A 24,167-nucleotide genomic window follows, 5' to 3' on the forward strand; every position below is an offset into this window, starting at 1 on the left:
GCGCACCCCTTGGCCGCCTTTTCCCCCTTCTCCCCCAAATTCCTGCTCCCCCATGGGCGCAACCCTCCGGCTGTGTACAGAGGGAACGTTCGGGCAGAGGCGGTCCCGGGCTCAGCGCTGCCGGTTCCGCGGGGGGTTGGAGAGAAGGAGAAGATTTGAGTTTCGGTCACAGGGGAGAGCTCTCGCTCCGCGCACCGCGGAGCGCCCGACCCGCCCGGACCCGCGGGGACAGCGGCTCTGCCCTTGTCTCCCCGCTCCTCCGCACGTCCCACGGGGACATGGGGACGAACACCCCCGACCCACTGTCGCAACGTTCCATGTCCTTTTTTTATTTTTAACCCTTTTACATATATATATATATATATATTTAATTTTCCTGCTCCAACGCTGTGGGAAGTTTTCTATCCCGTTGTGAAAACGCAATCGCTGCGGGTAACACCGCAAACCTCTCCTGGGGTTGTCCCGCTTTTCCGGCAGCCATAGGGATCTTGCTTTTCCCCAAAAGTGGCCACAGGCATTTCCAAAGGACAATTACTCGTTGCCTACATGGCCTAGTATATTCATAAGCCATAGTTACAATATGCAAAACATATTTTTCATAATATAATAACCCATAGGTTCTCTTTTCCCCCCCTATATATACCATTAAAGCCATCCCAAAGGTAAGAAGGCAAGAGGTTGCCTTATATCCAAATACTATATAAGCCTGACAATCGTGATTTATTTCATTTCAAACAAGAAGATACATTTCCACTTTAAATTAGTTACACTAAAAGTTTTACAGTCGCCCCTCTTCCCACTAAAACAAAATAAAAAGTTAATTAGGATAAACTGAAATAAGTTATTGGAAGCTACCAGGGTAAGGTCACTTAAAATAGTCCATGGTTATTTATAATGTCGAAATAAAACTTTCCACTGAACGCCCTAACAAAGTTTCAGGTATCTGGCGCAGCTGATTTTCAGTCTCCGTGCAAAAATATCTTTGGTCTGAACATTTACAGATTTAACAGGAACTTACTACAGCCTGGAACAGATCACAGATCTGGGCACTCGAATTTTATTTAAACAGTTATGGACAAATTAATAAAAGTCCCAGTAATGTTTATGGACCTGCATAAAAGCTGGATGGGATTTTTTAGAAATAGTAATTTATGTTATGATATATATAATTTGGAACGTTGGCTCGGATTTGGTTGGAAGGGAGAGCAACCCTGCTGCTCGGCTTTCCTCGGGTTTTATTTCAGAACTTCTCGGAATTTTAGCCCGGGTTGCAAAATGGGTCGTATTTTAAGATGTTAGAGAATTGCGGGAGGCGAGCGAATAAAAATGTGCTTGCACTGCAAATCATGTCTTAACAAACACCTTCGGATCACTTTATAAAACAGCATTTTCATTAGTGCAGCTATGTTTGCTGCAATTTCAACCGTCTTCCAGCTTTTTCACTTAAACTGTATTATGAATACAGCCGTAATTACATTGCTTGTGGACAAAAAGGTAATGTTTTAAAGAGCACCGAGTGTGTTTACTGTTGCATTTACAAAACACAGGCCCAGCACGCTCTTGTTGCAAGCATCGTATGCTCGAGATGAAAAATAATTGTCAAATTTGAAAGATTCCAACCTGGATGATGTTCCCTAAATAAATAGTTTCAATGCCAGTTCATTGGTCTGGAATGTGCTGTAAATACAATGAATACAGAATTTATTTTGAGCTTCTCTATATATGTAAATAGCTTTTGTGAAACGGGAATAAATGAATGGGTTCAGCGGGTTTGTTATTGTACCGGATAATTTTAGTCAGAGCGACTACAGCAATGTCAGCAACTATTACTATAGTTAAGAACTTGCCAATATTCTCTTTCCAAAATCTACCTTCTCGAGGCTTTTTATTCACTTGTGAAAACGTGCATCGAGCCAAAATGTGTGAATTTAACTAAGCTGGAGAAGCTTTTGCCCAAATTTCCATTCATTTCAGCAGGGGCAAGATAAGCTCCAGTGTCTCTTGGCAGCGTTTTACTTTCGCTTTGGTTGTAAATTGACTGTTTGCCCAGCTATTCTTTGCTTTTTCTTAAGTATGACAAGTAGCAACTCTAGGTTTGCAGGTTATTTGCTCTGGTTATGTATTCTGTAACTACAGCATTCATACTCATGGACTGCTGTGGTTTAACTACTGTGTCCCCGCACCAGTGTATGGCCCGGATAAAGGAAAATTCTTTGTGTCCTGAAATTAGTCAAAAGCGTTTAATATCTCAGCACCATGCAGTGTTTTTTCACTTTTACAGTCCCTGATATAGACATACGCATAAAGCTTTGAAATACAGGGCAGAAAATGATTACATTAAAAAAAATAATCCTGAGAATATTACTTTTTCTGCCAGTATTTTCAGTAGGAAGTGAGGACCAAGAGCTGAGACTCTTGGGTTCTGTCTCGGGATTTGATGCTGACTTGCTCTGTGACCTTGGACAAGCCTTTTAGCGAGTTTGCTTTCGGTATAAAATGGGGTATTAACTATTACCATATACCTTTTGAGAGATAAAAATCTGTTCTCAGAGCTCCGGAGCTTAGCAGGGCTCTGCATCTGTAAAGCATACCAATAACACTGTGAGAAAAGCTGGTAAGAAACCTGCCGTGTCACTACTGAAAAATTGTCGTCTTTTCCATGGCACGCAGCAAAACGCACGTTATACAAAGTAAATAGTTACTACTTCTTTTTAATTTTTTTTTTTTCCTAAATGATTTATTTTCTGCTTCTCTAATAAGGATGGACTGCAAGCTTAAGTCTCGGTCCTGCCGTAGGGTTATCCCATTTCCCTCCCTGTCTGCAGCCTCTTACGCTCCGTTGCAATTGCATGTATTTCAATGAGGTTTAAAGCAGCAAATGACCATGTCATCAATGCAAAGGAAAGAAATGTGGGGCTGCTTGTCATCTTATAAGAGTGTTTGGAAGAGAAAGTATGGCCTGTGTTTTCTGGCAGTAAAAACCTGAATGCATAGTAAGATTAGAAAAATGTTTGGCCTGTTTTTTCAAGTAAATGTTTTATTTTTTGTTTCCCTTGCAACAAGCAAACTAAAAATTAACTGTAGGAAGTCATAGTTAGGGACAGACTTTTTTTCTATGGCAAGCTTGACTTTGTTTTTTTCCTTTAATCCTCCTCCCAACTTCTGTGTAGCTGATTTCAGAATGAAGTCAAATGATTTCAGACAAAAATCAGCAGGTTGGTTTAGAGATAAAACGCTAAAAGATGCGAGCTTTATTTTTGCTTTTTTATCCCCCCCGCCTTGTTTCGGCGTATAGAAAAGCTGCATGAGCCAGAAACCTCAGGGTTATTTTTTCTGTTGACCTCAATGCAAACCGGTTCCCTGGACTAACTGGGGGGAAAGTGGGTGGTACAACTGTTTGCAATTAAAAAGAGCTTATACATTTGGAACCTTGTAGAGTCCCTACATTTTGCATGCTGGTTTTTAGAAGACTAATGGAAGTGCGCTCTGGCCAGATACAAGCTCCGTAAAGCTCACACGGAAGATCCTACAAAATCTAAGTCAATCTTCAGTGGGAAAAGTTGCTTTTAATGCTCGCAACCACAAGCACCCCACCAGATCCCTACTCTCCTGGTGTTGCAATGGTGAGGATTCCCATTGTGAATCTATTCTCAGTAGTTTGAGTGTCAGAAATAATTTTTAGGCAGATTCTTTGTTAATGACACGAGTCTTGAAGATGGAGCAATAGAAAAACACCAAGTAGTGCCAAGACTTGTTCTAAAAAGAATGAAAACGTCCAACATTGAAGGAGGTGGTGCCGTCTACAGGAGTGTGATAGAAGAAGAAAGCATTTGGTAATTGCACATGTAGAACAAACATAATGGACAAGGCAAACCTTTGAGGAACTATAAAAAATAGTCTATTTTTGCCTTTTCTTTCCAGAAAATTCACTCAAATGGTAAACTAAGCATAGCCAGGCCAGACCAGAGGATCAAGAACATAATGACATTTACAGCATGGCACAATGTAATCCTGAAAATGCTCAGCATCTCGGTCACATTTTAGCACAATATATGTGTGCCCTAAATTAGGTGCGGTCCGAAGAGCCTTGGGGATCAATCCCTTAGTCAACTGTTGTGGGACTGGCAGCCAAGTGACACAACATCAGTCCAGAAACACGCCGTAAGAGCAGATGACAAAACATTAGACATCACAGGAATGATTCTCTCTAGTAATAAAAGACAAAGATCTGGCAGAAAAAATATTATAGGTGAAGCTGCCAGCAGTATCTGCAGTTGAGCTCGTCTACCACAGTATAAGACCTTGTTTTCACTCATGTAATGTTGCCAATTTTTAACTGTTCGGGATGAGATTTTCAATCCTGAGTCTGCCTCAAGCTGAGTTTTTTTGGAAACTTCCAGCAGAAATACTTCTGCTGCTTCTAAGATCGGCTTTAACAGAAATCACATTGTTTCACAGCAGTTTCTTAGAATCATCCCAATCCCTACTTCAGAGTCGAGATGGGAAGTTTTACTACGCAGGGAGGAAAAATCAGATAAGTTCCTTTTGTTGCCCTTAACCAAAAGGATCCACTCAAACTTGGCCAAGTTAGAAGTTGCTGAATATTGTTGAGTTTTCCCTTGCTCGTGCTCGGTACAGAAGGGAGATGTTGGCAGCTAAATTTTGCGAAGTCTCCATAGCAGCACTGGGCTGGATCTGTAAGTCAGTCTGGTCTGACTGGGCTGCACGAGATGGTTTGGAGGAAAGGATAAGAAACCCTAGAGTCAGCAGATAGATATGGGTTCTATTCCTCCTTTCAGGGCTCATCCTAGTTAATAGTAGCTTATAAAATATGATCAGAATGGCTGTCAGCAGTGCAGTTTTAAATTGTGTCTTTTAGAAGTCTATAATTCAACCATAAAAATTCCTTCCAGGCTGAAATCTGGCTTATATTCTCAGTTCAGAAGTCAAAATTCTCCATGGATTTTTTTTTTTAAATAGTTGGTATTGAAGTAATAGAAAAGAAAAAATAGTCATGTACAAAGTCTGGACATTTCTTTCATAACACACTTCATAATTCAGTTATGATAAGTTTTAAAGTATTTGTTTCAAATGCTGGTCAGGCCCTAGAAGGAGCGCAAGTAATTAAAATCTTCACCATTAACAGTAGACATTCAATGTGAATAAGATTCTCTGACCTCGGGATATTAAGAGTATTATGATATTAGGAGCTTATGTGATCTAACACCCAAACCTGTTATTCTAGTTTATCTTATAAATGTTAAGCTAATTTATTAAATATATACATATTGAAAAGCAGGGGAGAAATCCTTCAGTCCTTCCATGGCAAAACTCATCATGAAGTCAAGTCACTCAAATGTTTTTCTAATTTAAGGAGAAAGACCTAACCTGGAAGTATCCAGGAGGAACAAGTAAGAGGTTCTCAGAGGGGGCAAAGCAGATGCGAAATCTTTCTTGGAAGGTCACAGCAGCTCCCATAAATACCCAGCTTCTCTTTGTAGTGGAGAAGATAGAGCAGCTCTTCCCATCCTTGGAATGCTTTCAAACAGACTGTGCTTGGCACCCTGAGGTTAGCGTGATTTTTGAGTAGATAAAAGCCCATTACATGAAAAGGCAGATCCCACCTTCTTTCTTTCTTTCCTACTTTTTTTTATTTTTTTTTAATTTTTATTAATCCTTGGTAAGAAAGAAAGAAAAGCCTTATTCTGTCTGCAGCTCCACCGATTACAATGAGAGCCTTCATGGAATAAGGTGCCGCTTCACGTATGTGAAGCAGAGGCAGCCTTTAGGTAACTTGCTACTCAGGTTTACTCTCCTTATCCTTTCATACTTCAATGTCTAAATGCCCATCTTGCTGGAGAATATATAAAGTTTTTCAGCTTTTCTTTTTCTCTCCATTTTAAGGAGCTAGAATATTTCATATTTTTAGGCTCGAGAAAACCACCTCCTGCTGCTTTTGACAATTGAGGAACATGGACTGAGGGCATCAGAGGAAAGCTCTATTTACTAAACATCACATGTAGATTACCACTGATAGTTTTTCTAAGGAAATTTATGACCTGTGTGAAGTAAATAAACTCCCTTTTTGGTAAAGAATCTTCAAGCCAATCATTCATGCTTGCTTAGAGACCTTACTGTTCATGTTGCTTTTATGTGGAAGGCTACAGTAAAGGGTGATGTTATGTCTAAAATAGACAGTTGGCAGCTCCAAGATTAAAAAAAGCAGCCATTTCTGACATTACTTATCATGAGATTCTTGCTAGATTATGGCACACTCACTCTGATTCAGGAAAGAAAGAAAAGATAATGATAGGACAATTATAATTCTTGTAACTAATATGTTATCTTCATGCACACACTTGCATGCTACATTTACTGGCGAGTTATGGCGTTTTACAGATCTGAAATCAACAGAGAGCTCTCAGTATGTTCAAAGTGTTCAGTAAGTCTGAAAGCTGTTTGCTCTATATCTCAGAGTAAATGAGAATGGGACAGGCAATTCTCTTCTCCTGGCTGTACTCCTACCATTACATCTCTTCCCTGCTCCCATTCTCCCCATTTTATGCTCTGGATCCAATGGAGACATAACTAAGGCAATCATGAAAATTAAGTGAGAAGAAGGAACTTTGGTAAGTGTTTGTATACCATGTTTTCAGAAATATTAAAGTGTTTCTTATGCACAAGCAACTTGGTGGCTTTCAGCGGTATCCATCCTGATTTACAGTGGTGTGAGAGGAGAACTGGGTTGTTCTTATTTATTAAGTCTACCTTCTTTAATAGATGCACACAATAAAAGTGCTTATTTTCTTTAGACCATCATATGTGAAATTATCAACACAACCTTTAGTTAATACCATGATACCTATGAGACTATTCTGAATTTAAACCAAGTGCGTGCCTTTCTGACTGATGAGCCCGTGTCCTTAACTCACCCCATTGTACTTCAGCACATACACCATGTAATGTCACCGGGGCTTTGCCTTTTCTAGAAAAAATGATCTGATTTTGATGAGGGGTGTCAAAAATAGTTTTCCAGCCTCAGATCCACTCAAGTAGAAGGAGAAATGGCTGCCTCAGTGGTGAGGACAAGGTCAGGTGAGTTCAGTGCTCACCGTAGCAAATCACGCCTGTCAAGGGCTCAGGGGACAACTTGCCTGCGTAGGATTTGGCTCAGCATGTATAGAAGAATTTGTTACAATAGGTGTTGAACTCAGTTGACTTTGTCCACACGGGAAGAGTAGTTGTTTTCAACACCACTCTGAGATGTGCAGAGAGTGGGAGGGCATTTTGACAACAGTTGTCAAAACCACGTCGTTTGTCTGGGGTAGGCGCACACCTGCTGAAATATTGATGCTATAAAAGGCCCAATTCAGTAAACCTGAGATAGCGCAAAGTCCACAACATCAGCGTGGACTGACTTCCTACACTGACGTACACTTGCAGGATGTCAGATGATGAACAGGTTTTTTTAATACATTTTGACTTATCATCTATATAAATGCAGCATCCAAGGCCACAAGCCAGTCCTCAGAACTGGATGATTTTTAAGATTATGCAGTCTAATTTAAAGAAAAGGTGATAGAACAGTTAGTGGAAGAAAACAGCCATGCTATAAGCAAGTGATCAATACTCTCATCACAGGAAGCTGATGATACAATTCACTTGCAGCCCCTTCATGCACTATGTGTTCTTCTGTGCTCTTTTGTGAAAAAGCATAAGAAACATTTGCCAAACCAGACTGGAACAGGTATCTACTCCTTAGATGTTCCTTAATAATCGACCAACTCCATGGAAGCATCATGGAAGAAGTGGATTGTAACAGAACTTTTCCTATGGTATTTATTTTTGAAATTCCACAATGAATAAAGGAGCATATGAGGAAGGAAACTGAAGCACAAGTTATTTTCAAACTCATAAAAAAAGATGCTATTTTGTAAGGAACATCATCGAGTTGACCTTTGCAATGAATTCCATAAAATACTCTTTTGGCCACAAATGGAACAACATTTTTGGAAGGATTAATGTTTATCTGTCTGTCTGTCTATCTGTGCATGATTTTAAAAAGACTAAAGGAAGCCAGTAGCGCACTCTTGCTTATAATTGCATCTGTCAAACTTTAAAACTCCACAAGAACTGCCTCTACTGTGCTGGATGCCATTAGCATTAACATATTACCACAGAAAAAGAACCTATAGGAGACAGTGAACTTCATGAAAGGTCTTCCAAAAGCCTTCCATCCCTTAAAAACTGTAACCCACAGCAAGAACCTGACTTTCACAAAACCCACTAAAATATATGAACTGTTCAGTACGCTCACAGAGTTGATAACGATCAGAGTGTTTTTTGATAACGATAAAATCCAGAGCTATATTAGATGGGAGAAAGTAATTTTTTAGGGATTTTGAAACCCCGGAGAAATTTCGGAGGGGTCAATCACTGCACTTATACGAGTTCATTGGGGTGGGTGTTTGGTTGGTTTGTTGTTTTTTGTTTCTTTGGTGGTGGTGGCTTGTTTGTTGTGGCTTTTGTTTGTTTGTTTGTTTTTCCTTTTGTGTGTGTGTTTTTTTGTGTGTGTGCTGTGGTTTTGTTTTGTTTGTTTTCGTGGGGTGTTTATTTTGTTTGTTTCGATTTTCTTTAACATTGGTACAGGCTTCTGTCAGATTGCCCGCCCTGCGGCGTTCACACAACATTGCACAAGTACCATGCAGTCATTCTTTGTCCTTCCTGGCCCTACATGTAAGGCGAATGCGAGCCTTATAAATAAAATGGACACTGAAGCATCTAGATACTTTACAAATACTTTGTAATAGAGGGATTAAAAAGATGCCAAGAATAGGAATAGAATTTGTCCAGATCGTTGAGTTCTGTTCTGGCATTCTGTAGCAATTCCCAGTAAAAATGCTTTAGCTCATCCCAGTTGTAACATTGGTTCACTGGAAAAGGTGTCAGTCTATGCTCTTTGGCTGATATGAACACGCTGCCTAAATTTTTAAAATCAACATCTTAACTTTTTTATAATTAAAAAAAAATGCACATAATTCATTAGTCTAAGTATTTTTTAATGCTTCTATATTTTCCGTAATGATGCTAAGTCAAAACTGGCAGAATGGAAATTGGAGAGAAGTAGCAAAGAAGTAAAATGTACCCTACTCTGTTTCCCAGCTGCAGAAATGACCGAAGCTGTCAGAGAAGCACCTCATACAAAAGGAAGGCTGTCTAGAGAAGAGGTATGAATATTCTCAGGAGCTCTACAGAAGGCACTGCTTCTTATCCAAAGGAAAGACAGAAACATGTAATTGTACCCTTCCTTTAAAACCAGGTTTTAGTCCTTTCCTGTGCGTTACAGATCACACGTTATTTTACACTGGAAGCTTAGTGCTAAAATCTGAAATTTAAGGGCCAAGTTCTGCTCTTAGATACACACGCACAACTCCAATGAACTCAAAGAGAGCTGTGTTCATATGTTTAGCAATGGAATTTGGCCCTAAATATTTAAACATTTATTCAGAGGAAAAAAAGCTTCTCTGATACATTTGTATCTCATATCTAATGTACACAGATTATCACCACTGGGCACCCACATTAAGGGCTAAAAAGTTTTAGGGAACCATAAACTCAGCATTCTACCTGCTCTGCACAGTCAAATAACATGAATTTGTTTCAGAATACTGAGGAAATTAAATCCTTAGCAACCTGTGGCTGATGTTATTTATTCTGCAGTCCAAGAGTAATTTGATGCAAATTCCTGGCACTATGCCTATATTTCAAGAAATTACTGTTTTGAATGGACGGATTTTGGAAACTTTCATTATATTAACATGCATTCCAGAAAGAACTAATGTCCTCTGCTTCTATATCCTTTGCAGAGAAAAGCTCAGTGTTCTGGCTAGTTCTCACTTATCTTTCATAAGGCTTAAGACAGGAGTCCATAATAACCTAAATATGTCATGTGGAAATGGTTAACATGAGGATCCCACCTGCTCTCCATGGCAAAATGACCTCAGTTGTATTTTTCTTAAGGATATAAAGGATTCAGAATCCAGCAAATTTTCTCCAAGCAACATAATCCTCCAATGTGTAGATCTAATATAGGTAAACAATAACTATATATACATGTTATTTTCCTTGGAAAAATGACAGCTAAAGGGGAGTTGAGTTCCAGGTTAAGACACCTAAATTTGGTTGTCTGCAATGTAAATGTTGACATTTAAGCTAGCTGTTTAAGCTCTCATTATATTCAGTATTGATTTAAGCCTCAATTCACTTGCCTAAAATTCCCTAAAGCCACTGTAGATGCCTTGGGCTACCTAAGAAATTGCCATGGGGCTGGCACACGTAAGTCAGGACCTACATGAAGCCCTTTACTCTTTGGAAGGGCAGATGGAGGCCAGACAACATCGCCCAGACTACCTGACATAGATAACTAACCTCAGGCCTAGCAAACGCAGTCAGTGGCTCCCAGAGAGCAAATCTAATGACCAAACATAGATGTCTGCTTTTGACTGAACCGAACTGGTCTCTTGTCTGCACTGACCATGCTGACTATGAGGGCACATTGGTGAAGAGTTTGGAGAGGAAGCCGTATGAGCAGCAGCTAAAGTCACTGGGTTTGTTCAGCCTGGAGAAGAGGAGACTGAGGGGAGGGGAGAGCTCATGGTGGCTTCTTCACAAGGGGAGGAGGAGGGGCAGGCACTGAGCTCTTCTCTTTAGAAACCAATGACAGAACCCGAGGGAATGGCAGGAAGATGTGCCAGGGGAGATTCAGGTTGGACATGAGGAAAAGGTTCTTCACCCAGAGGGTGCTGGACACTGGAACAGGCTCCCCAGGGAGGTGTCACGGCCCCAAGCCTGACAGTGTTCAAGAAGAGACTGGACAACGTCCTCAGACACACGGTGTGAACTGTGGGGTTGTCCTGTGCAGGGACAGGAGTTGGACTCCATGATCCTTTTGAGTTTCTTCAACCTCGAGACATTCTATGATTCTATGACTGGGTTTCCATTGACTATAATTGGAATCTAAACACAGCCCATATGTAGACACCTAATTTTAGGTGACTGTACCTGAAACTGAAACCCACTCCTGATACCACAGTTGCCCAAATATATACTGTTATTAGAGTAATCCCTATGCTTTTAGTTCAGCCAAGGTTAAGCTGCTTTGGTTTTGCATTTTGTGCAGCACGGTGTTTTCAGTAAAATGGTGGCAGGCAAGAGAGCGAGAGTAATAGGAAAGTCTGATTACACAGATGATTAATCTCTCTTCATGCCATTTTGCTTCAGTGAGTTTCTTGAGATCCGTATGGACCATGTTTAGCTAAAGCTGCTACCTGCTCCCTTGGCTCTTTCCCTTGCTTGGGAGAACTGGGGCTTTGTCTCCTCTTTACTGCTCTGATTTTTAGGTGACCAGAACATTGACGATACTGCCAGGGTGCTCTTTTCAGAGCTGTATTGTTCTTGTGCACAGTCAGCTTCCTAAGAATGATGCACCAAGACTTAATTTCTGTTCTTAGAGCCTTTGGGCTGGAGCTCTCTAATCCCAGAGGTCACTCCCGAATATCTTTGGCTGTAGAGGTGCAATGCAGGATGTTGCCAAAATGCTGTGACTATTGTAGGAAGTAGGTAGGACCAACAGCATGTGCAGGATTGTGAATTCATAGGATCATAGAATCATTTTGGTTGGAAGAGACCCTCAAGATCAAGTCCAACCATTAACCTAACTCTAGCACTAAACCATGTCCCTAAGAACCTCATCTAGGTGTCTTTTAAACACCTCCAGGGATGTTGACTCCACCACTTCCCTCGGCAGCCTGTTCCAATGTCCAACAATGCTTTCTGTTAAGAATTTTTTCCTACTATCCAGTCTAAACCTTCTCTGATGCAACTTGTGGTCATTTCTTCTCATCCTATCACTTGCTACTTGGGAGAAGAGACCAACATCCTCCATATTACAACCTCCTTTCAGGTAGTTGTAGACAGCAATAAGGTCTCCCCTCAGCCTCCTTTTTGCCAGGCTGCACAGCCCCAGTATAGTATCATGAATCATGGCTAGTTTGGTCTTCTATGCAGATCTTGCATCAGTGCTAAGAAGGTAAACTAATAATGATCCAGGATCAAGAAATTCTTTGCTGGTACAAATCCTGATTTTGGTTTGCTCTGGTGGTTATCTTGGTTGAGATCAAAACCTCAAGCGTTACATCAGATAATATATACAAGTATTAGCATAAGTTTCCTTGCTTGTGTGTGGAAACTCCCAACCTCATTTGTGGAAGCCATGGTTTTGAACAATGTACACTAAACCAGCCTTATTTAAGCTATAGCCGCAGTCAGGGCAGTTGATTGGAGAGGGTGACGGTGTCAGTGGCTGGGAACAGGACCCCCTTCTAAGCAGATTTTCTTCAAGTGAATTGACAGTCAGGAACAAAACTCTGCTTTTATCGTTTTTTTTACTTCATTCATATGCTTCTTACTTAAGGGCATGTCTATGGTGTTGGCGTCTGAGAGCAGTGTTAATACATGTGCAAAATGACTACTATAGGTTGAAGCTCTTGGTCACAACTGGATTACACCACACAAACTTCTGTCTTCACAATCACAGTGCTACCTAATTCTGTTTCTCCCTGTCTTCAACTTCCAGGCACTGGAATTGCCTTGAATCCATTTTGGCACAGAATACATCATTATTTTCACATTGTGCTGGTCTACTCTCCTGCTTTTATCCATATGAGCCAGGAGTGAATAAGAGTTGGCAACTTCGTACTCGACTGTTATATAGCTGAGTACACTTTAATCAGCGCCCTAATAAATAGCACGCCCAATTAATTGGGACATTTGCCAGCAAACGAATTCAGTGCCTGTAAATGATGGATAAATAGCATGCTCGCTGTTGTCTGCGAGCGTTATTTGTTGTAATTAACAGGTAGGATTTGGTGTTCGCTGGCATGTATTTCCTCAGTAGCACTCTGCTCACTTTTGAGTAAGCTCGCTGTTCCAGTGCAGCTGCTAAAAATAAATAAAGGACAGATTTCCCTTTCAGTACTTGCCTAAATCAATGTGGTGCTTTTGTATTAAAAAAATAATGAACGTAATCTATATATTTTTACATATTACATTTCTACTATCGTTTTGAGGAGAAAAGTGGTAATTTAATTAACACGTTTCTGTTTTAATTAGTATAGTAAACAGGATTTTGCCATGCCATGGAATAATTTATAATAAAGGGAGCAATTTCTATTGCAGCTTTCTAACGCTAACTTTTTACCAGGGGTTGCATGGTGGTTTGCTTTAAAGTGGTGTTTCCTTGAGGGAGATCCACAAAAGTACAATCGATTTGCTGAAACTGCTATATGCTATGATCAACTGTATGCATGTGACACTTTCTCTTATTTGGACATCCTTTGCCAATTAATGAAATAAAACTGAACACAGCAAACCTTTCTAATCCCCGAATTCCTCACAGATTGATTTAATGGAGACTGAAAAAATCATTGGAAGTAAACGAATATGAAAAGGAAAGGGGTACTGGGGACATCTCAACAAGGGATCTTAAAACCCAGAATAGCCATGGATCAGCAAAGGGTAGACACTTTTGTGTCATTAAAGGAGAACATAATTTGTGGGTTATCTGAAAAGAACTGTCCATGTTGGCATTTACTTCGACTTGTTGGTGGGCAGAAAAGAAACCGCCCTGTACCACCGCATACGGCTCCTTATCAGTTGTGGTTTCTGCAGAGGCTCCGTCTCTTCTTTGGAGCACGGAGGATTTTTTTCATTACATAATCTGGATACTTTCTCTTTTTTGTTTAAATAGATTGATTTTTTTTTTCTCTTGTGTGTGTAAATTCTCCTTGCACCAATGCGTCTATACTGAGGTTATTATGCCAAAGGAATGCGAGCGTCTAGAGTAACAATGGTTCATTTTCCTTTAATGACTTTGTCGACAGGATGGAGACATTTTTGTGGTGTGATGAATTCACTCGGTCTCCCGTTGTGTTTTCTCCACATGCTTTGGAAACTCTCTCTCTCTCTTTCTCTGAGAATTGTGGCCATCCACTCCAGCAAGAGCTTCATTACTTTATATTCATTGTATTTAAATGACACCCCAGTGGTACTGACCTCCTGGGATGATTGATGTAAATTATATGCTATGTAGGGGAAAATAAAATCTTTTTCTGACTTTTTATGTTCTGCAGAGAAATAAAAAGTGAAAACAAATGACAGAGAAAATCAGGCCTATGCAAAGTGAAACTTTGTAAGCTATGGTTGGAGCAGACGCCAGTTTGTAAAAGTGCTGAGACAGTTTACAATGACCTTACAATCTGAAAGGTGACCTGAAAAGGGAAAATAATTCTGTATGTGCCCTTTTTTGGTTCTATATAATGCATAACAAAATCTCAATAATTTTTTAAATTTTATTTTCCTGTCTGTGAAGAATAATAAGAATTCAGACTCAAGAAGGGATCACCCATTGCACGTTCACCAGCAATAACGTACAGTACTAGAAGGGACACTGTGCTCTTGTCCCCACATCTTGTGCTCACGTCTTCTAGTAATTCTTTTTGGTACAGATTTAATATTCCATAGCCAGCAAGTATCTGTCTTGCCTAATTACTCTGCCGAGAATTATCACCTATAGAAGCGCCAATGGAGGGAATGTTCTTTCCTCAGCCCAGCTCAGCATTGGGCAGTAACTTCAATCACTTCTGAACTGGCCACCTCTCACTGTGGGCAAGAGAATTTTGTGCAGCAATTTGTCAGAATTTGTCAGAAAATGTTCTGACCGTGCTTTTTCAGGCACCTCACCAAGTCACACTGCCTTTAGACAAGCTCCTGGAAATTACATGGTTCATAGTGGACATGATCAACTGTATTATCCCAGTAATTCCCTTATTAAAATCACCATATGTAATTGGCATAGTAATTTCTCTATTTTCTATGTTTTCCTATTAGCCTGTCCTACCAACTCTGATATATGTAAAGATATGCATGGTACATATCTTAGACATGTCAGCAATATGCTGCCTTGCCTTCCTCAATTTCATGTAAGGTTTTGGCACATCACAGAATTCAGCTGAAAACTTGAGTTGCCTCAAGGAAGACTGCAGCATCTTTCATAACTTGACAAAACACTTTGATTCTCATTTTTGCTGGGAAAATGCTTATCAATAACCCTGTTTTGGCTGGGTTTGCCCAGGTGTTTTAAAATGTATAGCAGGAAGGAACAGATTAGGCCATCCTCCTCGCAGCAATAACGAGACTTCGCTGGGCTTGCAAGAATCAGCAGTGTGTGGCCTCTTATTTTCTAGGATATTATCTTAGCTGCTTGGTGTTTTTCCCTGCTGCTGTCAGCGCTTGGGCTGGTATTTGCTTTACTTTCATAATCGTAAGCAAGAGCAGAAAGGAGAGAGTCTGGCAGCGCTTGACAGCATCGCCCCGTCTTTCTGAATCTGATGTGAGAACGCGAAGGATGCAAAGTGGAGGGGACTGATAGTGAAGCACTAAGAAGGATGCTACAATGTATATATACCAAGTCTCTGAGCTGTCAGTTTCTTAGGATGAATTGTAGTAGAAATAATATAGATCCCGTTCACTGTGCAGGAAGGAATTTGAATTAAAAGACGGACTGAGAAGAGCAAAGCAAAATACAGACCATGACCTTGGAAGTTACCCTGCAAACCTTCAAGTAAAACCAAGATTTCTGCGTATGTGGTGAAGAAAGCACTAACAGTTACTCCATTTACCTCCGTTGGTCAAGTTTATTAATTCCAGTTTATACCATGGTACAATTCAGCCTGTCTCCTAACAAACCTGTGTGTATACTGGCAGATGAGTGGAGTGACCGAACGAAGCTGACAAAAACCTGCAGTTCAGAGTAAGAAAAGGTTAAAAGAAGAAAGAGAGATTAAAAGAAGAAGGGAAAAGTAGGTTAAATGCTTCAGCTCGCCTGATTGTACCCTTTCCCATCAACCTGTTGAGCTGACAGGACACAGCAAGAGAAAAGCCACCATTTCCAGGAAAGAGGTAAAATGTAGGCCCTGCTTATAGATGGAAGGTATTGAAGCACCTTCATGCATTTACACACCCTGGTAACGTTGAAGTAGTGCAACTTGCTGTGTCGCACTAAGGATCCACTGCTATTTCCAAGGACAAAAACATACAGAGTGAGCTATTTTAGGCAACGAGGGGAAGACACTGTACTATTTAACATCTTTATGGTGCTGTGGCTGCAGAGATGAGAGAAGGCTCCGGTGAGACCTTATTGTGGCCTTTCAGTTCTTAAAAGGGGCCGATAAGAAAGATGGGGACAGACTTTTTTGAAGTGTGTGTTATGACAAGACAAGGGGCAACGGTTTTAAAACTAAGAGAGGAGATTCAGGTCAGACATGATGCAGAATTTTACACCGAGGGTGGTGAGAGCCTGTCCCAGGTTGCCCAGAGAGGTGGTGGATGCCCCATCCCTGGAGACATCCCAGGCCAGGCTGGATGGGGCTCTGAGCAACCTGATCTGGGTGAAGATGTCCCTGCTCATGGCAGGGGTGGCACTGGATGAGCTTTGAAGGTCCCTCCCAACCCAAACTATTCTGTGATTCTGTGAGCATGTGCTGGTATATGCACTGAGTCCTGACACGTGTTTTAAGTCCACACATCCCCCTGCTATGGGAGATCGTGCCTCGTCTCCCAAACCCTCCCCCGGAGCATCTTATCGCCACTCTCCACAGCCGCCCGGCGCTGAGGGGGAAGGCGGCTGCTCATGGCCGCCCTTCACTCCCCTCAGCCGCCAGGCATCACCTGCGGGAGGCAGCCCAGGGAGAGGGATCCCGGGTCTGGCTGAGGAGAGCTAAAAGGAACCGAAAGGAGCTGGAGGGATAAGCGGGAGGAAGCGCCGAGGAGCCCCGCCCCTCGCCCTGGGAGGCCGCGGCCGCCACACAGCAGATGGAGGCGGCGGCGCGCCACGGCCCGTGTGTGGCGGAACCGGTTCCTCCCCCCGCGGGCGGCGCCATGTTACCCCCCCCACCCCCAGCGTGTGCGCCTCAGCGGCCGTGGCGGAGGCGGTTGGCGTGGTGGGGAGAGCAGAGAGAAAAACGCCGTTTTTTCTCCTCCCCTTCATTTCGTGCCTCGGTCCAAGCAACGCGTGGAGGGGAAGGGACGAGGTTCAGTTGCTGCCACTCGCTTTCCCCTCCGGGATAACCGCACACGGGGTGGGGGGAGCGGGCACTACCGAGCCAGGCTGCTCCTTCCTTCCTCCCTCCCTTGCTTCCTCCTTTCCCTGCACATCTCAGCCGCCTCCTCCTCCTCCACCCGTCCCCGGGGGTGAGCCTTTGAGTGAGTCACCAGCGAGGGCACCGCAATTAAGACAATGTGTCGCTGTTATAACTAACTTGGCGAGGGCTGCTCTTTCTGTAAGGGCCTTAAATATTAACCTGGCGGGTTCCAGTCAGCGATAACCTGCGCAGCGCTGCAGGGCGGGCGGGGGTTGCCTGTGGGTGTGTGTATGGGGGGCTGCTGCTAATTCCATCTATATCCGCGGTTTTGCGTTTTTCTAGGTGGTGCTGGTCCAGGTGTGAGCAGCAGCATGTGGAGCGTAACCTGCGCGGGGGTACGTGGCTGGTAACCATGTAAAGAGGCTTCTCACATAACGCCATTCGCTTCACTATCGAAGCCAAGGCGCTGGGTGCCTTCAAACCCAGGCAGGGATGCTGCCTGGTACCCGTCTGCCAGCTTGCCTCCCAGCTCTGCAGCCCCCTAACCATGGGATTTGGGGTTGATTGCATCTGGGAGGTCACAGCAAACAGCTCTTAACACGTTTTGCTCTTGGCGATGGTTTTCTTATGGCCTGTAGTGTCATTACACGCAGTGGACGCTGCCCTGTTTGTTTCGTTGTCTGGCAGCTGACCTTGAAGGCATTCCTAAAACTTTTAGAATTATGTGAGTTAGGCCAGGCTTTGGCCTGCCCTATGCCTGGTACTTCTGGGTATTGTTAATTTCTTATTGTTGCTCTGATGCTGTGAAATGTCAATAGTTTGTAAGTTTCTCTGGAGGAAATGGATCTGATTTATTTTGCACAAACAAGTGTGGTGATTTATTAATAATATAATCCTGTAACATTCTTTATAGAAATTGTTAATCCATGCAGAAATTACTGGTGGATGCTAAAACCATAGGAATAACAGCTGATCTAGAAGAATACTCCTCTGTGGAGTGGTTTTGCCACTCGCTGTATTTTTATGCATCTTACGTACAGATCAACTGCTTGTAAGTTTCTAGAAATTACACAAATGAATGCTTTGCAGTCTACGAATGCAAAGCCCAATGTACATGCGAAATATTCATTACTGTGTGTGTGACGAGGAGGTAAGAACCTGATGTTACGGGCAACCAAGTCTGCTGTTCGGCATTAGTATTAATTATTTATCGTGGTACATTTGATTTCCTAAGTGAATCTGTTTCTAGGTTTGCAGTGGTGTTGGCGATGTGCTTAAATTTTCCTTTGGAGTCTTTGATCTAATGTCATGTTCTTTCTTGATATGGGCCTCTCTTTCCCTTTGGCTTAAGGCTGTACCCTGTACAGTGCTGACTTGGCAGGGTGCTGTGTATCTTCCCTTTCACCCTTTTTGCATAGGTTTCTTCATTGTTGGCCAGATCCAGGTGGCATGGCAGGCAGTGTCAGTCTTTCTGAGTTTGCACAGGCTCATATCTGCATGTTACAAATACGGAAATAAGATTTTGTTTTAATCTTGGCTCCTTTTTGTCCTGTGTATTGTTGCTGTGTACATGGGAATGCTGATGTTAAAAGTATGGTTTCCAACTGTAACAGTATTTATGCATGTCTTCCTAAAGCCCTATCTCTGTGAGTCTTGTGGAAGTGTGAAAATGTTAGGTTTTGCTTGAAGAAATTCTTAGCCATGATGATTCTGAAGAAAAGCTTGAGGTCTAATCAGAATATGCTAAGAAGGCCAGAGGAAAAACTCAGTGTCGTGACTCTGAGAAGTAACCAAGAAGTACTTCTATGCTTTACTGGCATTTTACTTGCAATTTTCAAATGTGTGGATTTGGAATCACTGCTTAAGGTTCAACAAGATTCAGTAGCCTTTAGGTAACTTGCTAAGCCTCTGAGTGTCATAACCAACTGAATTAGTCTCTTGGGCTCAATTCTGAATAACATAGAATGGAGCTGTCTGAAATCTGATTAGTCAATTAGTAACTTGTCAGCATAAGCAAGCTGTAATTTAGTGAGCTACCCATGTTTTAAGAGTTACTTACATATAATAGTCTAGAGCAATGCTGAACATTGTTGGCGTTGTTATTGCTGTTCTGATGCGATGCCCTCAAGCAGTGAGACCAACTACACAATGTCTTTCTAGGCCATTATTGCAAGGGCTTTTTAAGGCACAAGGCTAAACCCAAGCAGCTTATTTATACCGTAGAAACTAACTGAGTTGATGCTCTTGTTACTATTGTGAAATATCCAGATGTATAGGTATACGAAGTATGTAAAGAAAAGGAAACTAGTTAGGCCTGCGTTCTCGTGGAATGAGGCAGTAGTGACTCAGATATGAGTTTATCTGGAGCTGATCAGAAAACTGCATGTCAAAGGTACTGAAAATGATACTGATTAGGTCTGTAATCTGTGTTTCAGATACTTGGCGTTCGTAGTGCTCCATGTAATCGTTACTCATTTGAAGTAATCTTAGTGCATATTAATTCGCAAGCTAAAGCAGAATGAATTTATACTTATAAATAATTTCTGGTTTTTCTCTACCCCTATATTTTGCATACGTTTGAAGTATTACATTTGATTACAATCAGATATTTACACAGTCAAATGCAAAGTTTCTAGTTCACGCAGCTTCTTAAACTGTCATAGAAGAAGTAGCAGTAATGGCAGAAAGAGGCCAAGAGCTTGTGTGAAAGAGGTGATTTGAAGCACCTTGGTATTGGCCTAGCTCTAGCTAGCATCTCTCAGGTAAATCATAAGAATTATCAATACAGCTCTCAAGTGTTAAGTGCTTTTACAAATTATGTGCTTAAATAGCAAAGAAAAAAAAACTTATTTCCAAGTAAACAAGAATACATTTTAGCAGAAACCTATTGCACGTCATCTGTGACTGTGAGATCTTTGAAAGGGGTTGGTGTCCCAAAAGCTACTGACTTGCTGTTAGACCTACTTCTTAAGAACTGATTTTCGTGGTTGTAATTAATATTAAAGCCATGGCTGTTCTTCCTGTAGTTTTCCTCGTGCTCTGTGTTGTGCAGATAAGCAGTAATGGAGGAAAATGTTTTCTGCTCTAGAGAATTTAGACTTATGGTGGCAAGCAGTGATTTCAGAAAGAGGAAGAATTCAATAGTAAGAATTGGAGAAAATTCTTACAATCTCAGCTATGTGTTTGGCTAATCATTCTTAATGAGGGATTTTTCAGACGTGCATTGATGCCCTAACTTGAGGGGAGCAATGAGGCAAAGTATGAAATTCCTGATATGCTAGAATGTTCAATTAAGGTCAAGGTGGAACTATATTATGAAATTAATTGTATTTTGAATAGTGAACTAAACACAGCTCAGGGGGATGTGAAAGGAGGAGGAGCGATGCAATCAGTGTGACAGGTAGGGAAAATAATGCCACCTTGAAAGGAGTTGAACAGGTGAAGGCAGGTGCAGGTCTAGAGAGAGAAATTATACCCAGGAAAGTATAGTTTAAAGCCAGTGGTAAGAAGGGGGTAAACTTGGTTGTTGTACTTTACAGAGAATCCAAGTGCATTAGCAAAACCTTAAATTTTAAGTTACTTTAGCTGGAACTAAATGTAGATGATGACTAACAGGTTCGCTTGTTGGCAAATGAGCAGTAAAGCCTATTGGCAGAACTAACCTGACATCTGCACATTCATATAGAAATATTTTAGTTTTCAGAAAAAGCAAAATACTGAGTAAATTACAGGTTGGGATCTGTTCATCTTTGCCTACTGGAGTATGTAAGTTCCTAATGGCTTAAAGCTGTTTTCTATCACTAGACTTGCAAGCACACCTTATATTTCCTTCACTGAAAATTGTCGGTGGTTACCACAGGAAGGTCATGGTCGTGAAATTGCGTGTCTATACAATTATTAAATAATTGGTATGGAAGATTCGGAATGCTGCTAAAATAATGCATTTGGAAAAAAAATAATTGCTGGTTCAAATAAAGTTATGGTTACAGGAGCCAGATTCTGGAAGCTATGGGAACTTTGCTGTTAGTTACAGTTTGTCTGATCTTTACGCTGTTTTGCTAAAGCATTTTTAGGAAGGAAGAAAAAAATAATTGATGCTTAATTTGCAGTGCCATTAAGTGCCAAATGTGACATGGAGTTCTGCAGAAAGTGCTGCAGGTTCATTTCAGAGGGAGGGAGGTGGGCATGTGCATTGGATTCATTTTCCTTGCTCTGTTGGTTAAAAATCAATAAACCACTCACTGCTAGGGAAGGACAGAGCTCTGATTAGACTCCAGTTAGAAACTATGGCAAGTGTTTGTAAACATCTCCAGATGTGGAGGGTACCTCTCATACAACATTATGCTGTATGTTTCTCAGTCTTAAAACAAAATAGTTACATCTGTGTATGAATATTCTTTCAGTAGTCCAGACCATTCTGTGGTCTGTTTCAGAAGAGACTTAAGTAACTGTCATGTCTAACTCATGGATGGACAAATAACAACTTAAAATATGAGGACATGTAATTTTAAGTAAAATACAGCAGTTGTTACGCAGAATAGTCAGAAGATTAGGGTTTAGTCTGTAGTTGGTTAGTGACTTTTCTTTCCTTGCAAAGTCAGCGAGGTTCTGCTTGTTTACTGTCACTTAGGGTCTTTGGTAAAATTAATGCGCAAAGACACTTTATTATGAGAAGCAGAAATGGGCATTTAGGATTATTTTATCTCCAGGGATGTGGAACAGGACAGTTTTAAAGATAGTAAGATACATTTTATTCTTTGGACCAACATCTATGCTTATATGTATTTGAAATTTTCTTTTACCCTTCATTATCAGACATGCATGTTTCTTCTATAACTTCTAAATGACTGAACTGCCTTGTAACTGGAAACAGGGAGATGATGTTCAGTTGTTTTCTTTGTATTCGTGTGGGCTTTCCAAAAAACAGTGTCATGGTCAAACATGAGATGCTTATTTGTCTGGGTGGTGAAAGCTGGGCTGCGCATTGACAGCTATGAGATGAATATTTCTTTCTGGCATTCACTTTAAAATAAAGCCATTAGAAGCATCTGGTCTATCAGGTAATAAATGGAAGCTGCAGTAGCAGATGTAACGTGTTATGCTTGGCATGAATAGAGCATGCTTTCCACTTTGTGATACTTTATTAATTAATTAGAAAAATGGAAAAAAAGAAAGCTGAGATTGCATCCCTAGCTTTGAACAATATTATTGCGTGCAGACCTGACACAGATGTGTCACCGCCTGCACACAGATCCCTTCTGATCCTGCGTTTACTCTGTATGCTACTTGAAAGTTTGTGTCTTTGCTTTGTCTGTTTGGCTTTTAAGAGGCCAGTGTTTAGGGAATACGCAAGTTATTCATCTTATTGCCTATAAGCAAAGCCACTTTTTAATTGTTATACAACAAGATGATTGTTTTGGCCCTGCACGGGTTAGAGGATGATAAAGGAGTTTCATTATACGTTTTTGAATCGTTAATTTGTTGTAAAATACAGGTCATCCATGTGTAGTGCTTGTATCAGACCCTTTAGCATGGTTCCAGTTCCAGCCTGCTTGAACAGCTCAGGAGAACTTGAGGACTTCATACTTAGTGTTTAAATTTTCAGGTGTTCCATGCTGCTGGGAGAGTGGGTAATCAGCAAAACAATACGTGCTCTCCAGCATTTGGTTATGGGTTTTTTAAATTTTTTTAATAGTTTTCAGCATACACATAGAAAACCAGCTTTGCATTTGTTCGACAGGGTTTACGGTTGTGTTTTTGTTCTGTAAAAGAAGTTCACTAACAAAAATCAGTTATTTCCTGTAGTTAATTAAGTTCTTACATCTCCGATCCTAGAAGACTGTATCTTAGACTCTTGTCTGCTGGTGATGCCATGATGCAGTAGAATATTCGGTGGTAACAGACTAGTTAATCTAATTACTCTGAAGTAGAGGATGTGAAAACAAAAGCATTAATTTTAATTTCGTGTTAATTCATAGTCACCTTGGCTTGTGTTTCCTTCCTGTTTTGTTTGGGCTTATATAAAGGGAAATATGTCAGTCTTTAAATTTTTGCATGATTTCAGGTTATATGCAAAATGTATTTATGAAAGGCAAGAGAGCTGATGCAGTAACTTCATTAGATGTATGTTTGATGAATTAAGTCATAGCAGTAAATTCGACTCTGATGTGTTACTTGATGTAAAAATCTGTGCAGGAACACTGCTTTTTTCGTTGTAATTCTGCACCTTTTTACCCTATAACAGAAACATTAGATAAAATCAGTGTGAAACCACTTTTGTTTTAAACTGGCCCAGTTTAAACTTATGATTTTTTCTTTTGTGAAGTGAAAGCTGTAGTAACATAGATATTTCCTCTTCCTGATTGAATTTAGATCAGCTATTGAACAGTAATGTTGGAGGACTGTGCTGTAGTGACCGGATACACCTTAGATCCTCATGTGATATTTTGGCGATGGTGTTGCTGAAAGTAGTTGAGCAATATTTCAAAAGATGAAGTTGTTGACTGCATATATATTCCTATATTAAGACTGCTTATGTATGTCCCAAATGATATGAAATAGCTCAGAGATTTAGTGCTCTACAGTTACAGATTAAATGTATAGCCTGTATGTGAAATTCAAGTTTTAGGAGGAGTAGAATTTTAATTCTTAGATGTCTCTCAACTGGATCTTGAATAAATATTATAGATGGATTATACAGGTGGTTAATTGAGTGGGCAACTCTCAGTGTGAGTCAGTATTGCTTGATAATTCCGGAATGGATATAGATATGGAAGATGGCTATAAAATGAAAGTCTGCCCTGGGATCTCACCTTGATGAGAAGGATGGGCCTAAACATGGTGAGAAATGACTTTGTTTCCCTCAACTGAAAACTCTTTTGTTCTTCTGATTCATATGGAACAAATACAGTTTTCTGTTATGACTCCTAAACGTAAAAGACATTTAGATTACAGTAGACGCTTTAAAAT

The 24,167-nt window shown here is 40.8% G+C and overlaps 2 protein-coding genes across 5 annotated transcripts in view; one reads left to right on the forward strand and one right to left on the reverse strand.

Annotated features, from left to right (window-relative positions):
* The window catches only part of RUNX2 (RUNX family transcription factor 2), a 227,236-nt gene that overhangs the window by 166,211 nt on the left and 36,858 nt on the right, over window positions 1–24,167 (reverse strand). The window lies entirely within an intron of this gene.
* SUPT3H (SPT3 homolog, SAGA and STAGA complex component) overlaps window positions 16,915–24,167 on the forward strand; it is a 281,071-nt gene continuing 273,818 nt past the window's right edge. The window contains 2 exon segments of the mRNA XM_065835220.2: window positions 16,915–17,001; window positions 17,004–17,147. Of these exon segments, the coding sequence (XP_065691292.1) occupies window positions 16,930–17,001; window positions 17,004–17,147 (216 nt within the window). The 5' untranslated portion in view covers window positions 16,915–16,929.

The sequence above is a fragment of the Patagioenas fasciata genome, chromosome 3 (assembly GCF_037038585.1).
Source record: "Patagioenas fasciata isolate bPatFas1 chromosome 3, bPatFas1.hap1, whole genome shotgun sequence".
Classification (NCBI taxonomy): domain Eukaryota; kingdom Metazoa; phylum Chordata; class Aves; order Columbiformes; family Columbidae; genus Patagioenas; species Patagioenas fasciata.